Below are 18838 nucleotides of genomic sequence, written 5' to 3'. Positions count from 1 at the left end.
GAAATTATTGTCCTTCTTTTTTAGACTCTGCCTTATAATAGTTTACAGTCCTTAGATTTGGACCTTACAGTCATCACAGTGATTAGGTTTCTGTCCACCTAAAAATTGAAGATAATTCTTTGCCACTAAACACATAAACAAATTTCCTGATTCATATGGTTCCTATTATGCTGACTTTCAAAGAAATGTGTTCAAAAGATGGTTTTGCAGGATATGAAATGTCACATTCTTGTAAAAATCTGGAAATCGTGGAAAAAGACTTAGAAAGTTGTAGCCAAGTGTTGTTTTACAGGACAAAAAATAGTCCATTTTTTTATTATCCAAATCCCTTCTGATGGAGGCTTTGACTGGCCTGTGTCTGCTCTGGCCACTGTATCAGTGAAAACCATCTGTGTGTTGAAAGGAAAGTCCGGTAAATCAAGACGTGTATTTACTCCAGACTGCAACGTGTTGAAAAAAGTAGAGCCAGACTGTCAGAGTAAATCTTTATTCTGTTTGGGAAAATGTGGCCCAGCCTTTTAGAGAATAAATACAGGATACAGACATCCTTGGCAGTGGAGCTGTATCTTTGTACACTCCTGGCTGCAATGAAGCAGACATCAGTATCAAACAAATTCAGCAAACAGATAAAATAAAGAAAAGAGAGAAGCTAAGACCAGTGGCATTTTTTTTTTTTTTTTACCATTTTCTCATTCATCTAAAAGAAAATTAAAATAATTGTAGAAATGAAATTAGTCTTCATTGTCTCAATCCTATACAATATACAGATATGCATACACAGCATTAAAGAAATGACCGGCTTTTAATAAATGAAGTTGAATCAAACACCTGTGCTACTCCTGCTGGTGAACTAATGGCATTTGTATTAGGTGCATACTGGATTGACCCACATGCACCTGCATGGATATTGTGATAAGCACTGCAGGTTTGTAGTCAAAGGATAATTCGGTCTAGTTCAAATTTACAGGAAATGCATAATGTCATTTTATTGATACAAGGCACTTCATGGATGGTGGTCTCACCGCTCTTTTGAAAAACAGTTTCGGTATAGGTAGAGTTTCATCTTTTCATCAGCAAAATTATAAATATCATTCATCATAAGATTAAAATAGGCACCAATCAATGATGCTGTGGGGGTCGCCTTAATTTTTTGTAAACACACAAGTGTTAATGATCTTTATGACCCACAGATACTCACAATACAACAGCAGTACTTCAGACACCTTTTCAAATCTCCTTTGCAATGCTAACAGAGATTCACTATCACAACTGTGTGCACACATGTCCTCACCTCCTCTCCTCACTCACACACACACACACACATACACACACACACACACACACACACACGCCTGTAATATATAGTTTCAAGCCCATTATAGATGTTTAAGTTAAGGATTCAGACTCACTTTCTTTGCTCTGATGCTGTTACTAACTGCATAGATGTAAATGAAATGAAACCCATTTTTGCAGGATAAAGTCTTCAGTAGCAGGTTTGCATACATTAACAGCCACAATACATTTCAAACATTTCCTGGCAATATAAAACATCTAAATGCCAGACCAGTGGATATCACAGTAGTGTAAGGCTTCCATTTTATTGTAATTTACATTTATGTCAGTGAACTGGCAACCCTGGTTTATCAATCTGGCAGAAATCACATATATAGTCTTCAAGGACTTCAACTCTAAAATGATATGGACAAATTTCTTGTGTTACATTCAGGGCTACACTATAGCATCTCCATACCAGTTGACATTAACTGGTTTTGTCCAGAACTAGACTACAGAGACAAGCAGATATTTGGTTCAGGTCTTCATCCTCTTTATTGGTGGTATACAGGTGAGTAGGGAGGTGCATCAAAGGTAAAAAATCACTACTATTTAAACCCCTCCCATGCGCTCTCTGACACAATCGCTCTGCTCATCCTACTGATACCAGCCAGCTTGACTTTGGCACGGGCTGTCCACCTGACAGCAGCTGTGGAATCCGACAGGTTAGCATAGCGGGAGGAGTCCTCTTCCTGACCCCGGCCTGCCCAGGAGGCCAATTCCAACGGGAGGCCTAAGGATTCAGGGAATGACACGGGTGAGTCCCCTTTCTGGGTCTTGTCCTCCGGAGCTTCGTCAGTCACAGCCTCGTTTAAGTTGTTGAGGTGAGGCGGCTCCCAACCCTCCATCTTCTCCAGTTTTTTAGTGGGTGAGATTTGCCTCATTGTCATGGTTACGCTTTCCCAAAAACAGAGGCCCTTATCTGGCTTGTCCTTCTTTTCTTTCTCCTTCTCATCATCCTTGATTTTCTTGTGAGACCTTTAGAGAAACACAAAAACAAGATGAGAGGTACAAACTTTAAAGCCACTGTTGCTCGAGATGTCACACACAATTTACTGGGGTCTAACTTGACCACTCACATCTTAACTATAAATAGGGCAATCGCTGGGTGGAGAATGAGTGTTTATCAGACATCTTAACACTGCAGAGGGGAACTTTCCCCATACAGTGAGCCATAGGAATTCCCGGTTTGTGACAGAGAGGTGATTAATTTAGGTTTTCCTCTTCATACACGTTCTTCTTCCTCAAGGGGGTTGAAAGTCAATAACTGCTGAAAAACCTCTGTCTTACATATAAACAAATACAAGTCGCTGGACGTGACTCCATTATTTCTTGTCAAGTTTGTAAATATTTGCAGCCCGCACTTACATACTGTACTCAGTAATGGCCACTGAGTATATCTCTGTTAACATGATGTGAACAAGGAATAGTCTGTGCAGGTTATGTTTCCACTGATTTGTAGGCTGGTGGTGTCACTTTTATACTTCAGCACATACTTACATACTACAAAAGTAGTCCAAAACTTTCACTTTAACTACTTTCAGGCCAAGATTGCAAACTGAGAATCTTCCAATAGATTACTATTCTTCTATTAGAGACTTACATTAAGTGGATTAGCTGTATTAGTACTACTATCTAAGATACATCTGGCCTCAACAATAGAGGACATCACCTAAATGGTGACTAATGTTGAACACTTAGCCCAATATCTACATTTATATCAATTGGCTGCCAAACGCAAGCACAGAGATGTGTATTTAGATCTTTTATTTAAGTAAACATAGTCATAGTAGGCTACAGTGTGAAAATACTGCATTTGACTGATTAAAGACTTGCTTAAAAATGTTTGTCTAGTAAAAATACTGATTAGCGGGTTAAATAGTTATTAATAGTTAGTTCATGTGGAATACATATATTAAGTTTTTTGCCTAAAGTTAGATGAGAAGATCAAACAACTTTTATATCCAAGAATGTTGTTGATCTTCTCATCTATCTTTTGGTATGAAAACCAATATTCATATTTCCCAAATTGTTGGACTATTCCTGTAAATATGCTAAAAAGTACTCATTATGAAGGGTGTTATTGATACTTTTAAGATACATTTTAAGGTTATTTTGGTGGAGCTTTGCCACTACAATGTGTTACTATATACTTGAGAGTAGTTTAGCATTTCATAATATCATCTTCATAATGATCAGCATTTAAAAACACAGTAATACACTGTATATAATATAACCAACAACTCAATGTAGTGACGTAAAGGGTTAGGGTTAGGGTTAGGGTTAGGGTTAGGGTTAGGGTTAGTACTTGAGCCAATAGTTACTTTCCATCTCTGATTAAATGGTAGGAGATCTTAATGATAAATTTAGGTTGTGGTGCTGCTGGAAACCAATCATCTTTGGCGAGTTATCGTGTGTGTAACCTCACCCTCTGCGGTCAGCCAGGTTGACTCCGGTCAACAAGAAGTGCTCATCATCTTTGGAGGAAAACATCTTCTTCTCCCTCCTCTCCTTCTTGGACATGATCTTCTTCACCTTGGCCTCCTGGCAGACAAGAGCATTGGATTTTGAACTACGCTGGTGAAATGAATAACATCATCTGTTGCGTGTTAGCTTGTTATCTGCGATGCCTATTTGTCAGTGATTTATGCTCCCTGAAGAGAGTGATTTCACAAAGTCAACTTCATGGGAATTTAGAAAAACAGTTGTCTGTTTAGATTGATGAACGTGCATTTTTGAAATTCTGTTATGGGCTTCACTGTGTCTGAACTCCCAAACCGAATATTCATCTATCATCCATCCATAGAAGACCGTTTAAAAAGGAATCAAAAAGATTTTTTTCTGCAACACCAATCATCTTTTCAGGAGTTTGATATTTTGGGAATACACTTTCTTGCCTAGTGTTAGATGGTAATATTGTATATATATATATTATATAACAGTCTCATAAAAATAACACTCTCATGTTTGTGTGATACTGTAGGATATTTAGCTTGCCATCATCCAGTTAACTTAGCTTATCGTAAAGACTGGCAGCAGGGGGAAACAGCTAGCCTGGCTCTGTCCAATAATAACAAAATTACTTGACCGAAGTTTGGCAGTGAAGTTTTTGGGCAGATGTTGTTACCGACAGGCCTAGTCTAGCTGTTTTACCCTTTTCAAAACTGTGTCTTTGTGCAAAGCTAAGCTAACAAGCTGCAGGTGGTAGCTTCATATTAAGCATGGAGCATAGTTATCTCTCTGTAAAAAAAAAAAAAAAAAAAAAAAAAAAAAGCAGGAATTTCTGTTAAGGTTATAACACTGAACCAACTAGACAGGACACATTTCTTACTGCTGCTGATCCAAAATGTTATAAATTCCAGGTCAGTGTTACAGATATAGAGAGGAAGAAAGAGCGTGAGTGGCACAGGCTTGGCAGTAATGTACGCCACATTCCAGTGGAAGACCCTCCACTCCCTCTCAAACCTCCCGGACTCCCACATCACATCAGAATTCCTCCCTGCCCTCGCAGCTTTCCCCATAGCCCAGATACCGCCTTCCTCAGCGATTATGGAACAAACTTTTGGCTCTGTTTCTCTCCATGCCTGGGAAGAATTTACAATGTCAACTGTCAAGGTCATAACGTTTACTCCTACTTGCATCCGTGCCTGCCTTTGCTTTACCGTTATCAAAACATTCTCAATATTAAAAACGTCATCTAATGAATGGGTTTGACCCTTGCAACCCCTTTAGAGTGCTTCTTTTGTTTCTATATTTGAACTATGAAGAAGGTGCGCAGTGTGCAGCACACCGACACACACGATTAATCTCTCCTGTTTCGTTCTTCGTGTTCAAGACCAAGAGGATGTAACAGCGTCTACAACAAGCAAACAACTAGCTAGACATGAAAGCATTCGTTTCTCAAACCAAACAGGAACACATACAATAAGATCTGTCGCCAAGTCTGAGATCAAGCTTCAGAACGTCAGTTTAGATAACATGAACTTTTACAGAACAGTTTGTCCTACGGCCATATAGGCTTTACAAGCTCTCTTTTATCTAACACACACATGAGAATACTCATGATCCCACTCATGAGCTCTTCTCATACTCAGAACTATGTGACATGTGATGGATTTGTACTGTAAACACTTCACTTAGCCTAACTTTGGTGCCTACAGACAGCAGGCACTGGTGCTGATAAATGAAGAATCAGATGTCCTCCTTTTTGCCTCTCATCATCACTAACATGCCTGAGGGCAAGACCGCTGCCAGTTTCTTGGAGTTTATTATCATCAGAAATATTTACAAAATCAGTCATTTCAACACACTGTCTCCACTTTTACCCTCTTTCGCCTCTTTCTGCCTCTCTCCTCTCTCTGCTTCTTGTTTCCTGTGTGCCATCAACTGTGTAAACTGTTGATCAGATTTGCTGGGTTTTGTGGAAAAGAAACCAGAGATGCCAAAAGAGATTGAGAGATTGTCTGTGTGTGTGCATGTGGCTAAATTCCAGCTTTGTATGTGCATGAATGCATGTGTGCCCATACAGAAGCCTGCGGATTCACTATTCTCTTCAGCATTAACCTCCGGCCCTCGAGATCCAAAGCAGCTCAGTGCCCAGTAATCTCTCTGGCCAAGAAGCAGGTAAACCAAGCAGCTCACTGAGCTCGCTGTGTGGGGGAGCACCACAGCTTTACTTACAGCTCCATGCCTGGCAGAACAATAGAGCTCTTATTGGACCAGAGTTTTCCATTCATACCTCAGAGATTAAAACTGAGATTAAACAGGCACTTCAGTTTGGAAATATTGTATGAACTGCACATATTAGACAATAATTTCATAATGAGACAGGAATCAAGCCTTAGCCTTAGCTTCAAGTATTGTTTGGCTCTGCATGGGTTCATGAGTTCAGGTTTATCCACAGATTTCTTTCATCTCACTTTTTTCTTGCTGCTATATGCTATACCTTTTAAGGGATGTGACTATTTTCAGTTTTGATTCATCTGTAAATTATATTTTTGCATTAATTGGGGTTTTTTTTAATTCCGAAAGATATTCAAGTTAAAATGATATATTTTTTAAATAGAGTAAAGCAACACATCCTCATATTTGAGAAACTGGTATTTATTGATCAATTATTTGAACAATTGGATGGGAAACAACTTTTCAGTTAATCGATGGACAGAACATTCACTATTACCTAATTGTTTCAGTGGAGGGTTTTTTGATGATTTGCCACTTTTCTACGTCATATATTACAGTAAACTGAATTTTAGACTGTTGGTCAGACAGAAGCAGCCATTTGAAGACATCACCTTGGAATTGTTATGGGCATTTTTCATAATTATATTATATCATATATTATATTAATTATTATAACATTTACAAATCAAACGATTATAGTGAAACCGATCATGGATGCACCCATACAAACTGATAATCCAAAGTATTTAGCAATCGATTTTCTGTTCTTCTAATGAACAAAATCAATTACTGTAATTTACTACTACACCATAAAACAGATTATCACAAATATCTAATAATAGTTTATTTTTGCTTAAAAATGAGAAATCCACAGTTTACAATATGATCACCACTTTGCCAGATTGGCCACTGTCATGGAACAGACACACATAGTAGCAATGTATAAAAAGTTGTCCCCTTAGGCTTGCTTATAAAATTCATAATTTTCTTAGTGCAGAATCATGAATGTTAAGCTTAATAAGTTTCATTAGAGAGAGGCAGATATACACCCTCCTATAAGCCCATTGCAGGGAAAGGTAAGGAGTACATGTCTACTTTGTGTGTCCTAATATGAGCATAAAACCACCGGCGGTGGAAGAATTGTAGCCGTCCACGGTGTCAGAGCAGTCTATTTTCAGCCTTGTTTTTCCTCCACAGTGATTGTTCCCTTCCAAATAGCCAAGCTCCTCGAAAGAATGCTGCGTTTCCTTCCCTTCTCCAGCACAGCACCCCTATCCTCACAAACAGGACAGGTCATGTAATGTGTCCTGTGAACTAAGTCACCTACAGTAGATATACATACAGTAGGCAGCCAGCCGGAATACAAAGACAATACACTGTGTGCGAGGTTTACACTCAAGCTTTCCACTCTCAGAAGAGTTCAGACACGACCACACCTTGAGTAAAGACTTGTTGTCAGCACAGACCAAGAGATACATGCATATCTCTCATGAACAAAGACACAGCACATAATCTCATTCACATACACATCATAGGACTGCGCACAGCTGCAGATAAAGTTGCCTTCACATACACTTTACTGAAACCCACATCAGAAAAAGCATTTATGAAATGTTTCTCAGTAGACTCACTTTGAAATGCACCACTGTAAACATAAATATTTATTAACTAGTAATGTTGAAATTTGTTGTGAGGAAATGTGTGTGTAGTGCTGTCAAATGCAATGATGTTAACAGGAAGCCATCACAAGCTATAACATTACTGTGAAATATAACAGTTTTAGTAGGCCAAACAATACACTTAACTTGACCATTAGCTTTCTTTTCCCCCTCTGGTTAGCCAATGGGTTTGTTTAAAACCTGCATGATCGTCTAACAGCTCATGTTTCTTGCCCTGCTGGACTTTTGGTGATGTAATTGTATCCCAGATCTCGGCAAACAACTTCTTGTATGTTATAAGAATGATGATACTGATAAGAATGATGGCCAAAGCTACAAATATAAAACCCAATTTGAAATAAACCAAAATAATCATTCAACCCTTTTACCATAAACTGCCTTAGTTCTAATTCTAACATTAACATCAAAGAATCCATTGAACGACAAACCAAAATGACTCCACAGTTCCAAACAGGGCATTTTAGGATAAGGATAAAGGGAAGAAGAACACACACACACACACACACGCATGTGCCACAACAACAAACAAGACAGTTTTCCAAGTGATAAGGTTATGGATAAGGCTGGGAATGATAACTGAAGGCTGGCATGTTTACAGATAAACACTGCAGCCTCAGCAGTCCTCTGCTTTACCTCTGCTGCACCGTATAACACCTTGTGGTCATCTGGCAAAAATAGACAGCCAGAGAGAGCAGGCGCTTTCGGACCGGATTAACTTTTCATGGTTTTCAGAACTGTTGGAGGAAATACCCCCCTTTTATTTTGCCTATGTTGACTGAACTGGGAATGATCATAGTTAAAATACCATTTTTGAGGGATTTTTATAGTTTCTACTTCAAGGTAGACACGGTACTCTCTCTGCACAGGAGGAACCTTGAGTGACAAAAGCGTACGGTGATTGGTCAAACACATGAGCCAATGCAATACTAGCAACCGCCATTTTTTTCAGTATAAATATACATATTTTTGTCTCCTTTGCAACCTGGTATTATGAAACCCATGACACACACAAAATACACAGCTCCGATCACAGCGTCCTCCATCTTGTTGTTGTTGTTGTTGTTGTTGTTGTTATTGTATCTCGCGCAGAAGGGATGTTGCTATGCCAACTGCTGGCCGGTTTACATCACTTCAGTGTTTTTATTGGCAGTGCAAATACAAACAGAAAAAAAAGTCCTTGAAGGTATGTAGTTCTCAGGGGAACTCCCCAGTGAGTTCTTCCTCTCAGGGACTCTTTGGTGAATGATGTGCATGCGTGTGTGTCTATGTGTGTAAATTGGGGACGCTGAGGTCAATTACAGGATATGGGTGCTGATTCTCTTAGGATAAAAGAACCATGAGTGTGATTAAATAAGTCTGAACATCTGCTCGTGTGTGCACAGCCAAGTATGTGAGAAGATAAGAACAGGTTGGGCGAGTGCAGGGTCTATCTTGACAGGATAATGTCAGAGGTCAAACTGTGTAAATTGAGTATAAATTGGGAAGCAGATAGTGTGTCTGTGTCTGTGTTGTGTCCAGATAGATGCAAAGTTATGTTGTTTACCTTGGACACTGCTGTGACGGCTTCCTCCTCCTCTTCCTCTCCTTCTACGTCTTTGTCCTAAGAGACACACACACACACATAGACACACACATAAACCAGCGGTAAGTTAACACAAATAACAACCCCCTCCCCAACAAAAACACACACACACCAACCACAGTTTGCAAAAGGGATGCGGTGTGTGTGTGTGTGTGTGTGTGTGTGTGTGTGTGTGTGTGTGTGTGTGTGTGTGTGTGTGTGTGTGTGTGTGTGTGTGTGTGTGTGTGTTTTTGGAGTGTGTGCAGACTTTCCTGTAGAAGAGAGAGGGCAGTCTTTTTGTAGAGCTGTAACATAAACACTCTGTGTTTGGAGGGCGAGATGGAGGGATGGATGGAGGAATGAGGAAGAAGAGGGGGGAAGCCACTGAACTCAGGGGACACATTTTAACAAAAGAGAGAGAAAACAAATCCATGACCTATTGCTTTAACAACGCACATGACACCATTTGGGTATATAAGGCAGAGCTATTTTGGTTCCATTGTGCTTCAGGCTTTTTTTCTTCCATTTTCAGTATATCCTTTGTATAGTACTTTTGTTATTATCTTTATTATTTTACATTGAGGAACTTTGTAACTGTGTGGTAAGTGTTGTACATCTAATAATCATGATAAATAATAATAAATGAGTAAACAAATAAAAATCCAGTGCTTTTTTTCTCATGATAACCCATCAAAGAGATATACAGATAGTTACACATTTAAAAGATAATACAAGCAGAAATAAACCTGATATCAAAATGTGTTGCCAAGTCATCAACAAATACAATAAATATTATTTTATTTCTTAAATAAAGTTGGTTTAAATATATATAACAAAGCTTGGATTAATCCAATAGTATCATATTGTATTATGTGTTTCTCTCAGTGTCAAAACGAAGCCAAACTAACATATAATCATTTATTATAATAATATTAATGCTTGTCACCTTGATCTTGTGTCAAATATACGGCATACCTTCTTGGAAATCCTGTAAATATCTCTACTTTGAACTGAGATTATGACTTCTACACCTAAATTTAGATTATTTTTCAAATAAATCAGACTTTAACCACTTAATTACAATGTTATTACACAGAGGATTAAACCTCATCATGCCAATCCTGAAGATCCATACCCTTGAGTCTTTGTTTAAACAAACCTTTAATGTCCACAGTGATGCCACAACAATAACCTGATCGTTCAGAGTGCTTTTAACCACAGAAATACATCATTTAGATATAGATATTTACTGTGGTCACAGACTTGACATTTGCCTTTGAAGATTTAGAGTAGACTTGCACGTGCCGAAAGAGACTTTAAAAAAATAAATCATGAGAAGAGGGCAGCAAGAAGTCATCAGACATGCAGCTGAGCCAGAGATTACTGAAGTGGAGCCAGAATTCCTGTAAAATGATCAAAGCTGTAAGAACTTCTAACATCTTACAACTACACTAGACACAGAGAGAGAGAGGGAGAGAGGGAGAGAGGGAGAAATGGTGGTTGGACATGTCTGAGCAAAGTCTGCTGGGTCTCCGCCACCTGAGCGGATCAAAGACGCGCACTGACAAACACTCACACACACTGATTGCTGACTACTGTTAGAGCGTAAAAGCATGAACGACTTGGGGCAGAGGGAGAGAGTGAACAGAGGCGAGGGGGGACAGAGAGTAGTGTTTCAGAAAATGCTCCTAACGACAGACAGCAAGAGGTCTGCTTTCGCACCTCAGGGGGCTGTTTTTTTTCACTCTCTCTCTCTGTGTTTGTGTGTGTGTGTGTGCGTGTGTGTGTGTGTGTGTGTGTGTGTGTGTGTGTGTGTGTGTGTGTGTGTGTGTGTGTGTGTGTGTGTGTGTGTGTGTGTGTGTGTGTGTACATTTTAGCACTGTGTTGTCTTTAGAAAAGCCAGATTACTAGGCAATAAAGACGCACAGTGAATTTCAATACTAAAGAATCAACAGAAGTTTCAGAAAGCCTTCGCACTTCAACAACACTCTAAACACAGTGACTCAGAAAGTTTTTCTGCCTACATCTACACCAAATATTACACTTTTAATTTTTTTTTTTTTAAATAATCCTTTATTAAAACAGGAAGGTCCCATTGAAATGCAGGATCTCTCCTTCCTGAGTCCTGCCTTGACCAGTGTCAAGACAGCAGTGTAACCAGTGACACATACTATATTTAAAGGACTAGTTCAACATAAATATAGCCAGTTTGGCTTATAAACACTGGATTCTTGCTGTTGTTGCACATTATTTACCACAGTGTCAGCAGAATTGGAAAACCTCCAGTTATTCCAATTTGGTTATCCCACCACTACCCTTGTTGTAGCCTTGTTCATCATCTCAATAGCCTTAATTAGCAACTTTTGCAGTGTTACATACTGTATTTGTAGCATTTTTTAAACAAATGAAACCAGATACAGTCAAACTGTGTATAACTCATTTTAAGTTAGCTGAATATACTGTGTGTACTGCAGTGTTTTTGTTAGATTTAATCTAAAAGTAACTGTCAGGGGTAATGGATATACAGCTATGTTGCCAACAGTCTGTTGACACTTGTGTATTTCTGAATCAAATCAAAGTCTGACTGACTTTTTCCAATTCAGCTGCTCATAATTATGGTTTGAGAAGTATGACGTGAATGTTGTATCTGTTGAAAGATGAGAAAATCCACCTATCAGCATCTCTAAAAACCCACTCATATAACACTGTATATCTCATTTGTTGTGAAAACAAGAGGTTTTGGTTTGACAGGGGTTTATGTGTTTCTTGGCCAGAAGCGGTAACTTGGTTGAGGCTTAGGCGATGAATATTTTCAGAGGGAAATCACTGAGGCCAGCTCAAAAAAATCACCAGATGTACTTAGACAATGTCACACACTAATTTCCAGATCTGTGATGTCATAACATAGTTACAAGATTTTAAAAAAATCAAAGTAAAGAAAATTAAGTCAGAACTGACTCTATAGCTGACGAGCTATACCATTAGCTATTTTCATTTCTTTAAGCAGCTTTATCCTCAAAAAGCATCTTACGTGTATGTCTAGCCAGCTGTTTCTCCCTGTTTCCAGCCTTTATGCTAAACTAAGCTAACCATCTCTTGACTATTTAACACACAAATGTAAGAGAGGCATCTAAGTGTATTCACCAAAATGTTGAACTATCTCTTTAAATGTAAAGAGGCTTCATGCAAACCCTATTTTTGGCATTAAGTCCTGTGATGATTTGGTTTTAACTTTGTGAGACAAATCTTTACCCTCTACCTTTCAACAAAGACTTCAGCCTTATCTGTCTTTTTCCCGTCACTGCTAATGATTTACATTAGGCTGTCTGAAGTTTTTGCTCCGACCTGATCTGTACTCTCATGATCCTGCTTCAAAAACAGTGGAATTAGAGTGGAGCTATTGAAGTATTGAGGTGCATTACCCCTTTAAGCCATAGACAAACAGGCACGCACACCTCCCTCACAGCCTGTTGAACTTCAATCGTGGGTGAGTGGTGAGAAAGCAAAGTTGTGGCACAGGGTCTGTAGTCGCCCTAGAGCGCTGCAGAGGGAGGACGGGCAAGATATTGACTTCAAATCCTGTATTTTCTCTCCTCCCCCCTTTTCTCTCCCTCTTGTCCTCTGTGTGTCTGGGGATGGATTATCCCTTTCTGCTTGTCTGTCTCCACCTGTCTGCCCATGTCTTTCTCTGGGGCAAAGCTGATGTACAGTTTCAACTCACTTTATAGGCACAACATGTAATTCCATCTGTTCTGCCATGAAAGAGAGATAACAGTGAGTACAAAATGTAAAATAAAAAGACAACTTGATTATTTACCTACAGCGTCACTACAAGAGTCAGCTTGTGGTAAGAAGGGTGGACCATCAACATAAATGTGTTTGGGGAAAGTGAAAAAGCAGGTCTTGAGGTGCCCTTGAGCAATGCTTTGAATCCCTGACTGTTGTAGTGCAGCTGCACAGCCAACAGATCAGACTGTGGTTGTTATGGCTGCTTCCAGGTGTGAATGTTAGTGACTTTCATTTTCAGGAGTGTCACTGAAACTTGTTCGGGTAAATAAAGGTTGAAACCTAAGAATCTATTACAGTATAACACTATGCTCTAGCATACTGTTGAATCAACAGCTCTCTGAATATTTATAATGTTATACGACGAGGATAGTCTTAGTTTTTATTGTGGGGCGATTGTGTTAATTGCAGTAAAGTTTTTCTTTATTTTGTCCACTTTGTCCAACCAGAAAAAACACAAGACAAAGACAAGGCTTACCCTGAAGCCATTACCGCATTTATAGGAGAAAGTGTGACTATAGTTTCTGATATCTTATAGACTAATTGATTCATTGAGAATATAATTGAATTGAATAATTGAAATTGGCAGATTAATTGGTATGGTGGTATTCAGTTGGTAGCAACCTAGTGTAGCTTTATCTGAGAAAATATTTCTTCAATTCAACCAAAGATGTTTGGTTATCCTTCGAGATCCAGTACAGTTTAGAAAGAGGCTTAACACAGGTATTTTTGTACTTTTATTGTGACTATCTCATGAGTGACTAACTGGGGTAGTTCAGACAGTGTAGCTGCTTCGGTTTGAATAAGGGGAAATGGACTGCATGTCCAGACTGTGTTTTCATAACTTTTATCCTGGCTTCATCCTGTATCACTGCTGTGTCTTCACTGTGTTTATGACATTTTATAATACAACCCCTGACCCCTGGATGGACTTTATTGCCATGGCGACTCAGGGAGACCTCCCTGATGACTTTCCCAGGAATCTAGAGTAGAATTCACTGTTCTGACCTCAGATCAGTTCCTAGAGAACAAGTATTTTGGGGGACAACTGGGAACAGAGTCACAAACTGAACTCAGACCAGCTCTTCAGAGGTAAAGGCCACATGCGTCGGTTCCCAGGCTGGGAGCTGGGAGGCAATAAACCCAGCCAAGGGTCACAGATCTCAACATTATCACAACAACAGATGAAAAATTCTGGGAAATGGTGTTGGTTGATCTTCCCAATTGCCTACAACATGACACATTTATACATCCAATGCTGTATGGAAGTACACTGCTGGAAAGCTACAAGGAGTGAATAAAATCAAAAAATGTATCACACATTCAAAATGCTCTACAGTAAACATTCCACTTATTCTTTCCATCTCTGAACTAATCAAACAGCACTACCCTATTTGTTTCACCTCTCTGTCTCTTATTTGTATTTTTTATAAATCTGATGTGCTAATATGTAGTTTTACAAAATCTAGTTAATTAAAAAATTGCCACGTTAGTATGTGTATTTGAAAATTCAGTTTATTGATTTACAAAACAAGCTTAAAAACGGTATTGTTAAACTTTCAGGGAAGTAAAACCAAAAAACTGCAAAACTCACTCTCCACAAACCTTGAATTATTGCACAAGAGTTTAGATTATATGTTTAGTCAAACAAGCTGATAGCGAATTATCTTGACTCTTGTTTGATTTTACACTCAACAGGATAAAGATACTGTTATTCTCCTTTATACTGACTTTGAATAGGGATATCTATCCAAAATACTGAGGTTAGAAACTTCTCCATATCACATCTCCTTTAATTTTAGGATCTGACAAGCGGGGCATCAACACCTGAATCTCCACTTGAATCTTCTCAGTAACGTGGTTTCCCGGGTTTAAAAAAAAAAAAACAGGCTCCATTGGAAAGAAAACTTCTGCAAAAAGTTAAAGAAATAAAAATGTCAGTTCTCTATTTATGTGAACACTGCTGGATGCCTTTTGACTTTAGCGTGTGTGTCTTATCATGGATTCTCCTCTCTGCCCCTCGCCCCCCATCGACACCTTGACAGAGCCCAGCTGCTTGCAAGTGCTGGTATAGGGGCTTTCAGACCTCACATACTGCTGCCCACCTGATTGAGTTTGTACACAGGAGTTAATGAGAGACTATTGTTTCAAGCGACAGAGAGTATTGATTCAAATGAGTCATGGAAAAGAAATGCAAAAACACAACAAAGATACAATGTGTTCCCTCTTAACAAATAAGTGATGTCTGACTTTTAAGGTTATAACAATACAAAGTGATTCAACTCCACACAATTTTGACAATTATGTGTTCTGTGAACCGTCAGCATTTTCTGTCACTCTTCTCCTCATCTGACCTAACACTTGAGTGTGAGCACAGCACTTGTCCTCCTCTCCCTCCTCGCTCTGCTTCATCATGTGAAGTAAACTGTATGAGATATGTTTGGTCACTTTTAAGGAAGCTGGGCCACTTCAGTTGCAAATTGTCATAAACATTAGACGAATAATTGCAGTTGTAGTAAGAGAACTGATGTTTTGTGTAATGTGTTGTTTGTTGTGTTGTGCCTCATTTCTGATAATTCATTATTATTTTATTGATACATTATTTATTCGAGTTATTATAATGATTTATGTGTTGACCCACTGTATTGAACATATCCATTCAAACTAATGGTTTATGTTGACTTAGTCGTAAATATAAGTCTTAAAGAAAAGCGTGAAGACTATCATACAGTGGTTTCTGTTTTTGTTGTTGTGTCTCTTGTTTAGCCTTCCTCTAATACACTTTTATAGAAAAATATCAGTAACAGGTGAAGCTCAACAGGTGTAATCATGCATGTTAGTAGAATTATTCGTTAATTACTCATTATCATGGCAGTTTTAAACACCAAACACTGCTGTCATTGTTTACACTCAATACCGTTGTTTGAGTTTCCTTTCCATCCGTCTCATTACCTTGTAGGAGTGATGATAGTGCCAGGACATGTCGTCTTCCTCTGACGCATAATCCACCAGCACTTTACTCTTGCTTTTCTTAAACATAACTCCACTTGTCGCTCAAACGAGCCGTCTTTGTTTTTTTGGAAGAATTTAAAAAAGTTGTCAACTTTTTGCCCAAAACAAGTCTCACGTTTCCCCCGAGCAGTTTGGTCCGTTCAGTGGAAAGATCGGAGCGACGCACCAGCGAAGCGCGTTCTGCTGTTTTGGTGATTTCTGCAGCAGCGAATCCAGGAGCCTTTCTCCGAAACAGCTTATTCATTCATGGAGGTGCCAGTAGCTGGAAGGTTCGACCTTTTTTTTCTTTCTTTAAAAAAAATGACGCTTACTATTCGTTTCGTAACTGTTTGGCGTATGTTTGGTGCGTCTTTACGCAGGCTCGACCACCTGGACCTCAAACTCCTCCCACGTCCCCCTGGCCCTGTTCCTTGAAGTTGCCATGGCAGAGAGGGAAGTGGTGGTGGTGGAGGGGTGTGTGTTTATACGTCTCATCTTTGGCCAATGCAAGCATAAAGCCACTCATGCATGAAAAATAATGTTCACATTCTTAATGAACAGGACACTGTAAAAACACGGAAACGGATATTTAGAAACATTTAACCTATTCAGCTCCCAGGGACTCAAACATTTACAAATACATCAAACTGTTTGTGTTTGATGTATATTAAACTGTATATTTAGACTAATTCGGTAGTGAAAGAAGTATCTTTTATCCAATACAAGTAAAACATTTTACATAATTTTTAGAAGTACTATCAGTAAAGTACTTAAAATATACATTTGTAAAGTGCCGTGGAATGGCACCTCTATTATTATAATATTATGTATTACTGGTTCATTACTAATTTATAACATACATACTTTATATACAAATGAGCATGTTCGTCCTGCAATGTAACTATAGCTATCATATTTAACATATAGATATATAATTGTAGTTGGGTAAAAAGAACAATATTCCCTCTGAAATGTAGCAGAGTAGAGGTTTAAAGTAACAGAATGAACTTATGTGTGATATATATTAAGTCATATTTAGTTATGGTGCCTAAACATATACAAATATACAATTATATATTAAGATTAAGAGGAAATCTAAGCCCTAAAATGTACATGATATATAAATCAAAATGTGGAAGTATTAGTCGTTTTTTTAAGGTCAAGATAAACTAAATCTTCTCAGCCTCTGGAAATAAATCAGTTTTTTGTCTCTTTTTCTTGTCCTTGACATGAAAACTAATGGACCATTCATTAAAAAGGCTAAATAACTATGAATTTACACATATAACTTTTTTAGATTTTTAGTTTGTGGTGATGTATTTAACTAAACGGGAAGAAATCTCTCCATCTCTCTTTCTCTCCCTCTATTTCTTATACTCTCTCTCAATGACCTCCGACGCCAGAAGAAACAAATGAGACATTATGCTGGTGGGCTGACTTCTTAAAATAGCTGCAGTTTAGCTCTGGATAAGACCACTCACCTGATTCAAAGCTTTATAGTGTGCACATTATACAGTAAGTCAGGTGGGAATGTAGATTGTTTGAATAACTTAAAGAGAAAAATAATACCGTCAGATCAAACACAAAGTCTCTGTTTTTTAATTTTTTATATTTTCTGGTCTGTCCAGAAAAATAAACGTTTTTAGACAGTTGTGTATTTAGTTAAACAAGTTCTTTCACTTAGCATTTAATCAAACTCAAAATCTAACAATGTAATAATTTAATTACAGCAGCTCTAATCAACAGAAATACTGCACCAATACTACAGCAATACCAACTAATATAGAAAACAGTACTTGGCAATATAACACAGATACATACTTTAAATCCCAAAATAATCTGTTTCAAGACGTATTGTATCTTACTGTGACAACACTATTCATATATGTGTGTGTGTAAGCAACCTTGTCCTTGTTCAGTTTGCTCTTGATTAATTACTTTTTATATGGTTTGGTGTCAGCTCTTCATTGGTGCCAGCTGACACAAACCACGACTGGCTGTTAAGACATGTCCATCACATGTCAATAGGCGGGTCAGTGACCTCTGACACTGAAAGTCAACTGTCCACTTGAGACCAATTCTGGGACATGCATTACCTCAGTATCTCCTGAGCGGTTATTTACAGTGTAGATGGCCCTGGCAGCTAACACGTGCATCCCTAATCAATCCTCTTAATTGTCTTTGCCCTATCACCATAGATTTGGGACAACACAATGACACTAACATGTTCTTTTTCATACTGTATGAGGATGATGAAGTATTCCCTTAGATGCTGTACCATACAGTAGATACCCTTTCGCTATCCTATACCATAACTTGCCTAACTTTCTTATTTAAACACTGATCAAGGTTTACATTTTGCTGACTAAATTGAGTAAAATGGAAATGTAGCTGGTCTTAGACTATTGGTATGACTTAACAACAAGACTGGATTACAAACAAGGCAAAACCCTGGAGCCCCAGACCCACAGGAGTTCAATACTGTATCCACCATAGAATTTAAATATATACTGAAATGATAGGTGCCTTAAGGTGACACCTCATTTGTCCCAACTTGTGGAGGGTTTTATAGCATAGTTTTAGTTTTATAGCATATACTGTCTTTTTATGGAGCATTTTACTGACTAAATTTGTGGGTATAAGTTACTGCAAACTAATTATTGATCACTGGTCAGTAGGAGCCTGTGTCTTATTTTTGCTTCAGGGCCCTCTAGTGGGTTAATCCAGGTCTCTTATGACAGCATGTCATAGTGTACTAAATGTGTGTCAGCATGTACTGCGTGTGTATTGCTGACGAGCATAGAAG

At 38.4% G+C, this 18838-nt stretch overlaps 1 protein-coding gene across 1 annotated transcript; it reads right to left on the bottom strand.

Annotated features, from left to right (window-relative positions):
- Nucleotides 1–1333: 1333 nt before the first annotated feature.
- si:ch211-225h24.2 (uncharacterized protein LOC564539 homolog) lies at nt 1334–16306 on the bottom strand. Its single transcript, XM_062437029.1, has 4 exons — nt 15994–16306; nt 9238–9294; nt 3761–3876; nt 1334–2310 (listed from the first exon to the last, which is right to left on the bottom strand). The coding sequence occupies exons 1-4, from the start codon at nt 16078–16080 to the stop codon at nt 1881–1883; spliced, it is 690 nt and encodes a 229-aa protein (XP_062293013.1). The 5' UTR covers nt 16081–16306; the 3' UTR covers nt 1334–1880.
- Between the last annotated feature and the right edge of the window lie 2532 nt (nt 16307–18838).

The sequence above is a fragment of the Scomber scombrus genome, chromosome 17 (genome assembly GCF_963691925.1).
Source record: "Scomber scombrus chromosome 17, fScoSco1.1, whole genome shotgun sequence".
NCBI classification, from domain to species: Eukaryota; Metazoa; Chordata; class Actinopteri; order Scombriformes; family Scombridae; genus Scomber; species Scomber scombrus.
This window is presented reverse-complemented; position numbering and strand designations above follow the sequence as displayed.

Coding starts and splice junctions, on each gene's coding strand:
- si:ch211-225h24.2 (XM_062437029.1), bottom strand. CDS start 16,080: ATGTTTAAGAAAAGCAAGAGTAAAGTGCTGGTGGATTATGCGTCAGAG. Junction 9,295..15,993: donor ACTATCATCACTCCTACAAG/GTAATGAGACGG, acceptor TGTGTCTCTTAG/GACAAAGACGTAGAAGGAGA. Junction 3,877..9,237: donor CCGTCACAGCAGTGTCCAAG/GTAAACAACATA, acceptor CTTGTCTGCCAG/GAGGCCAAGGTGAAGAAGAT.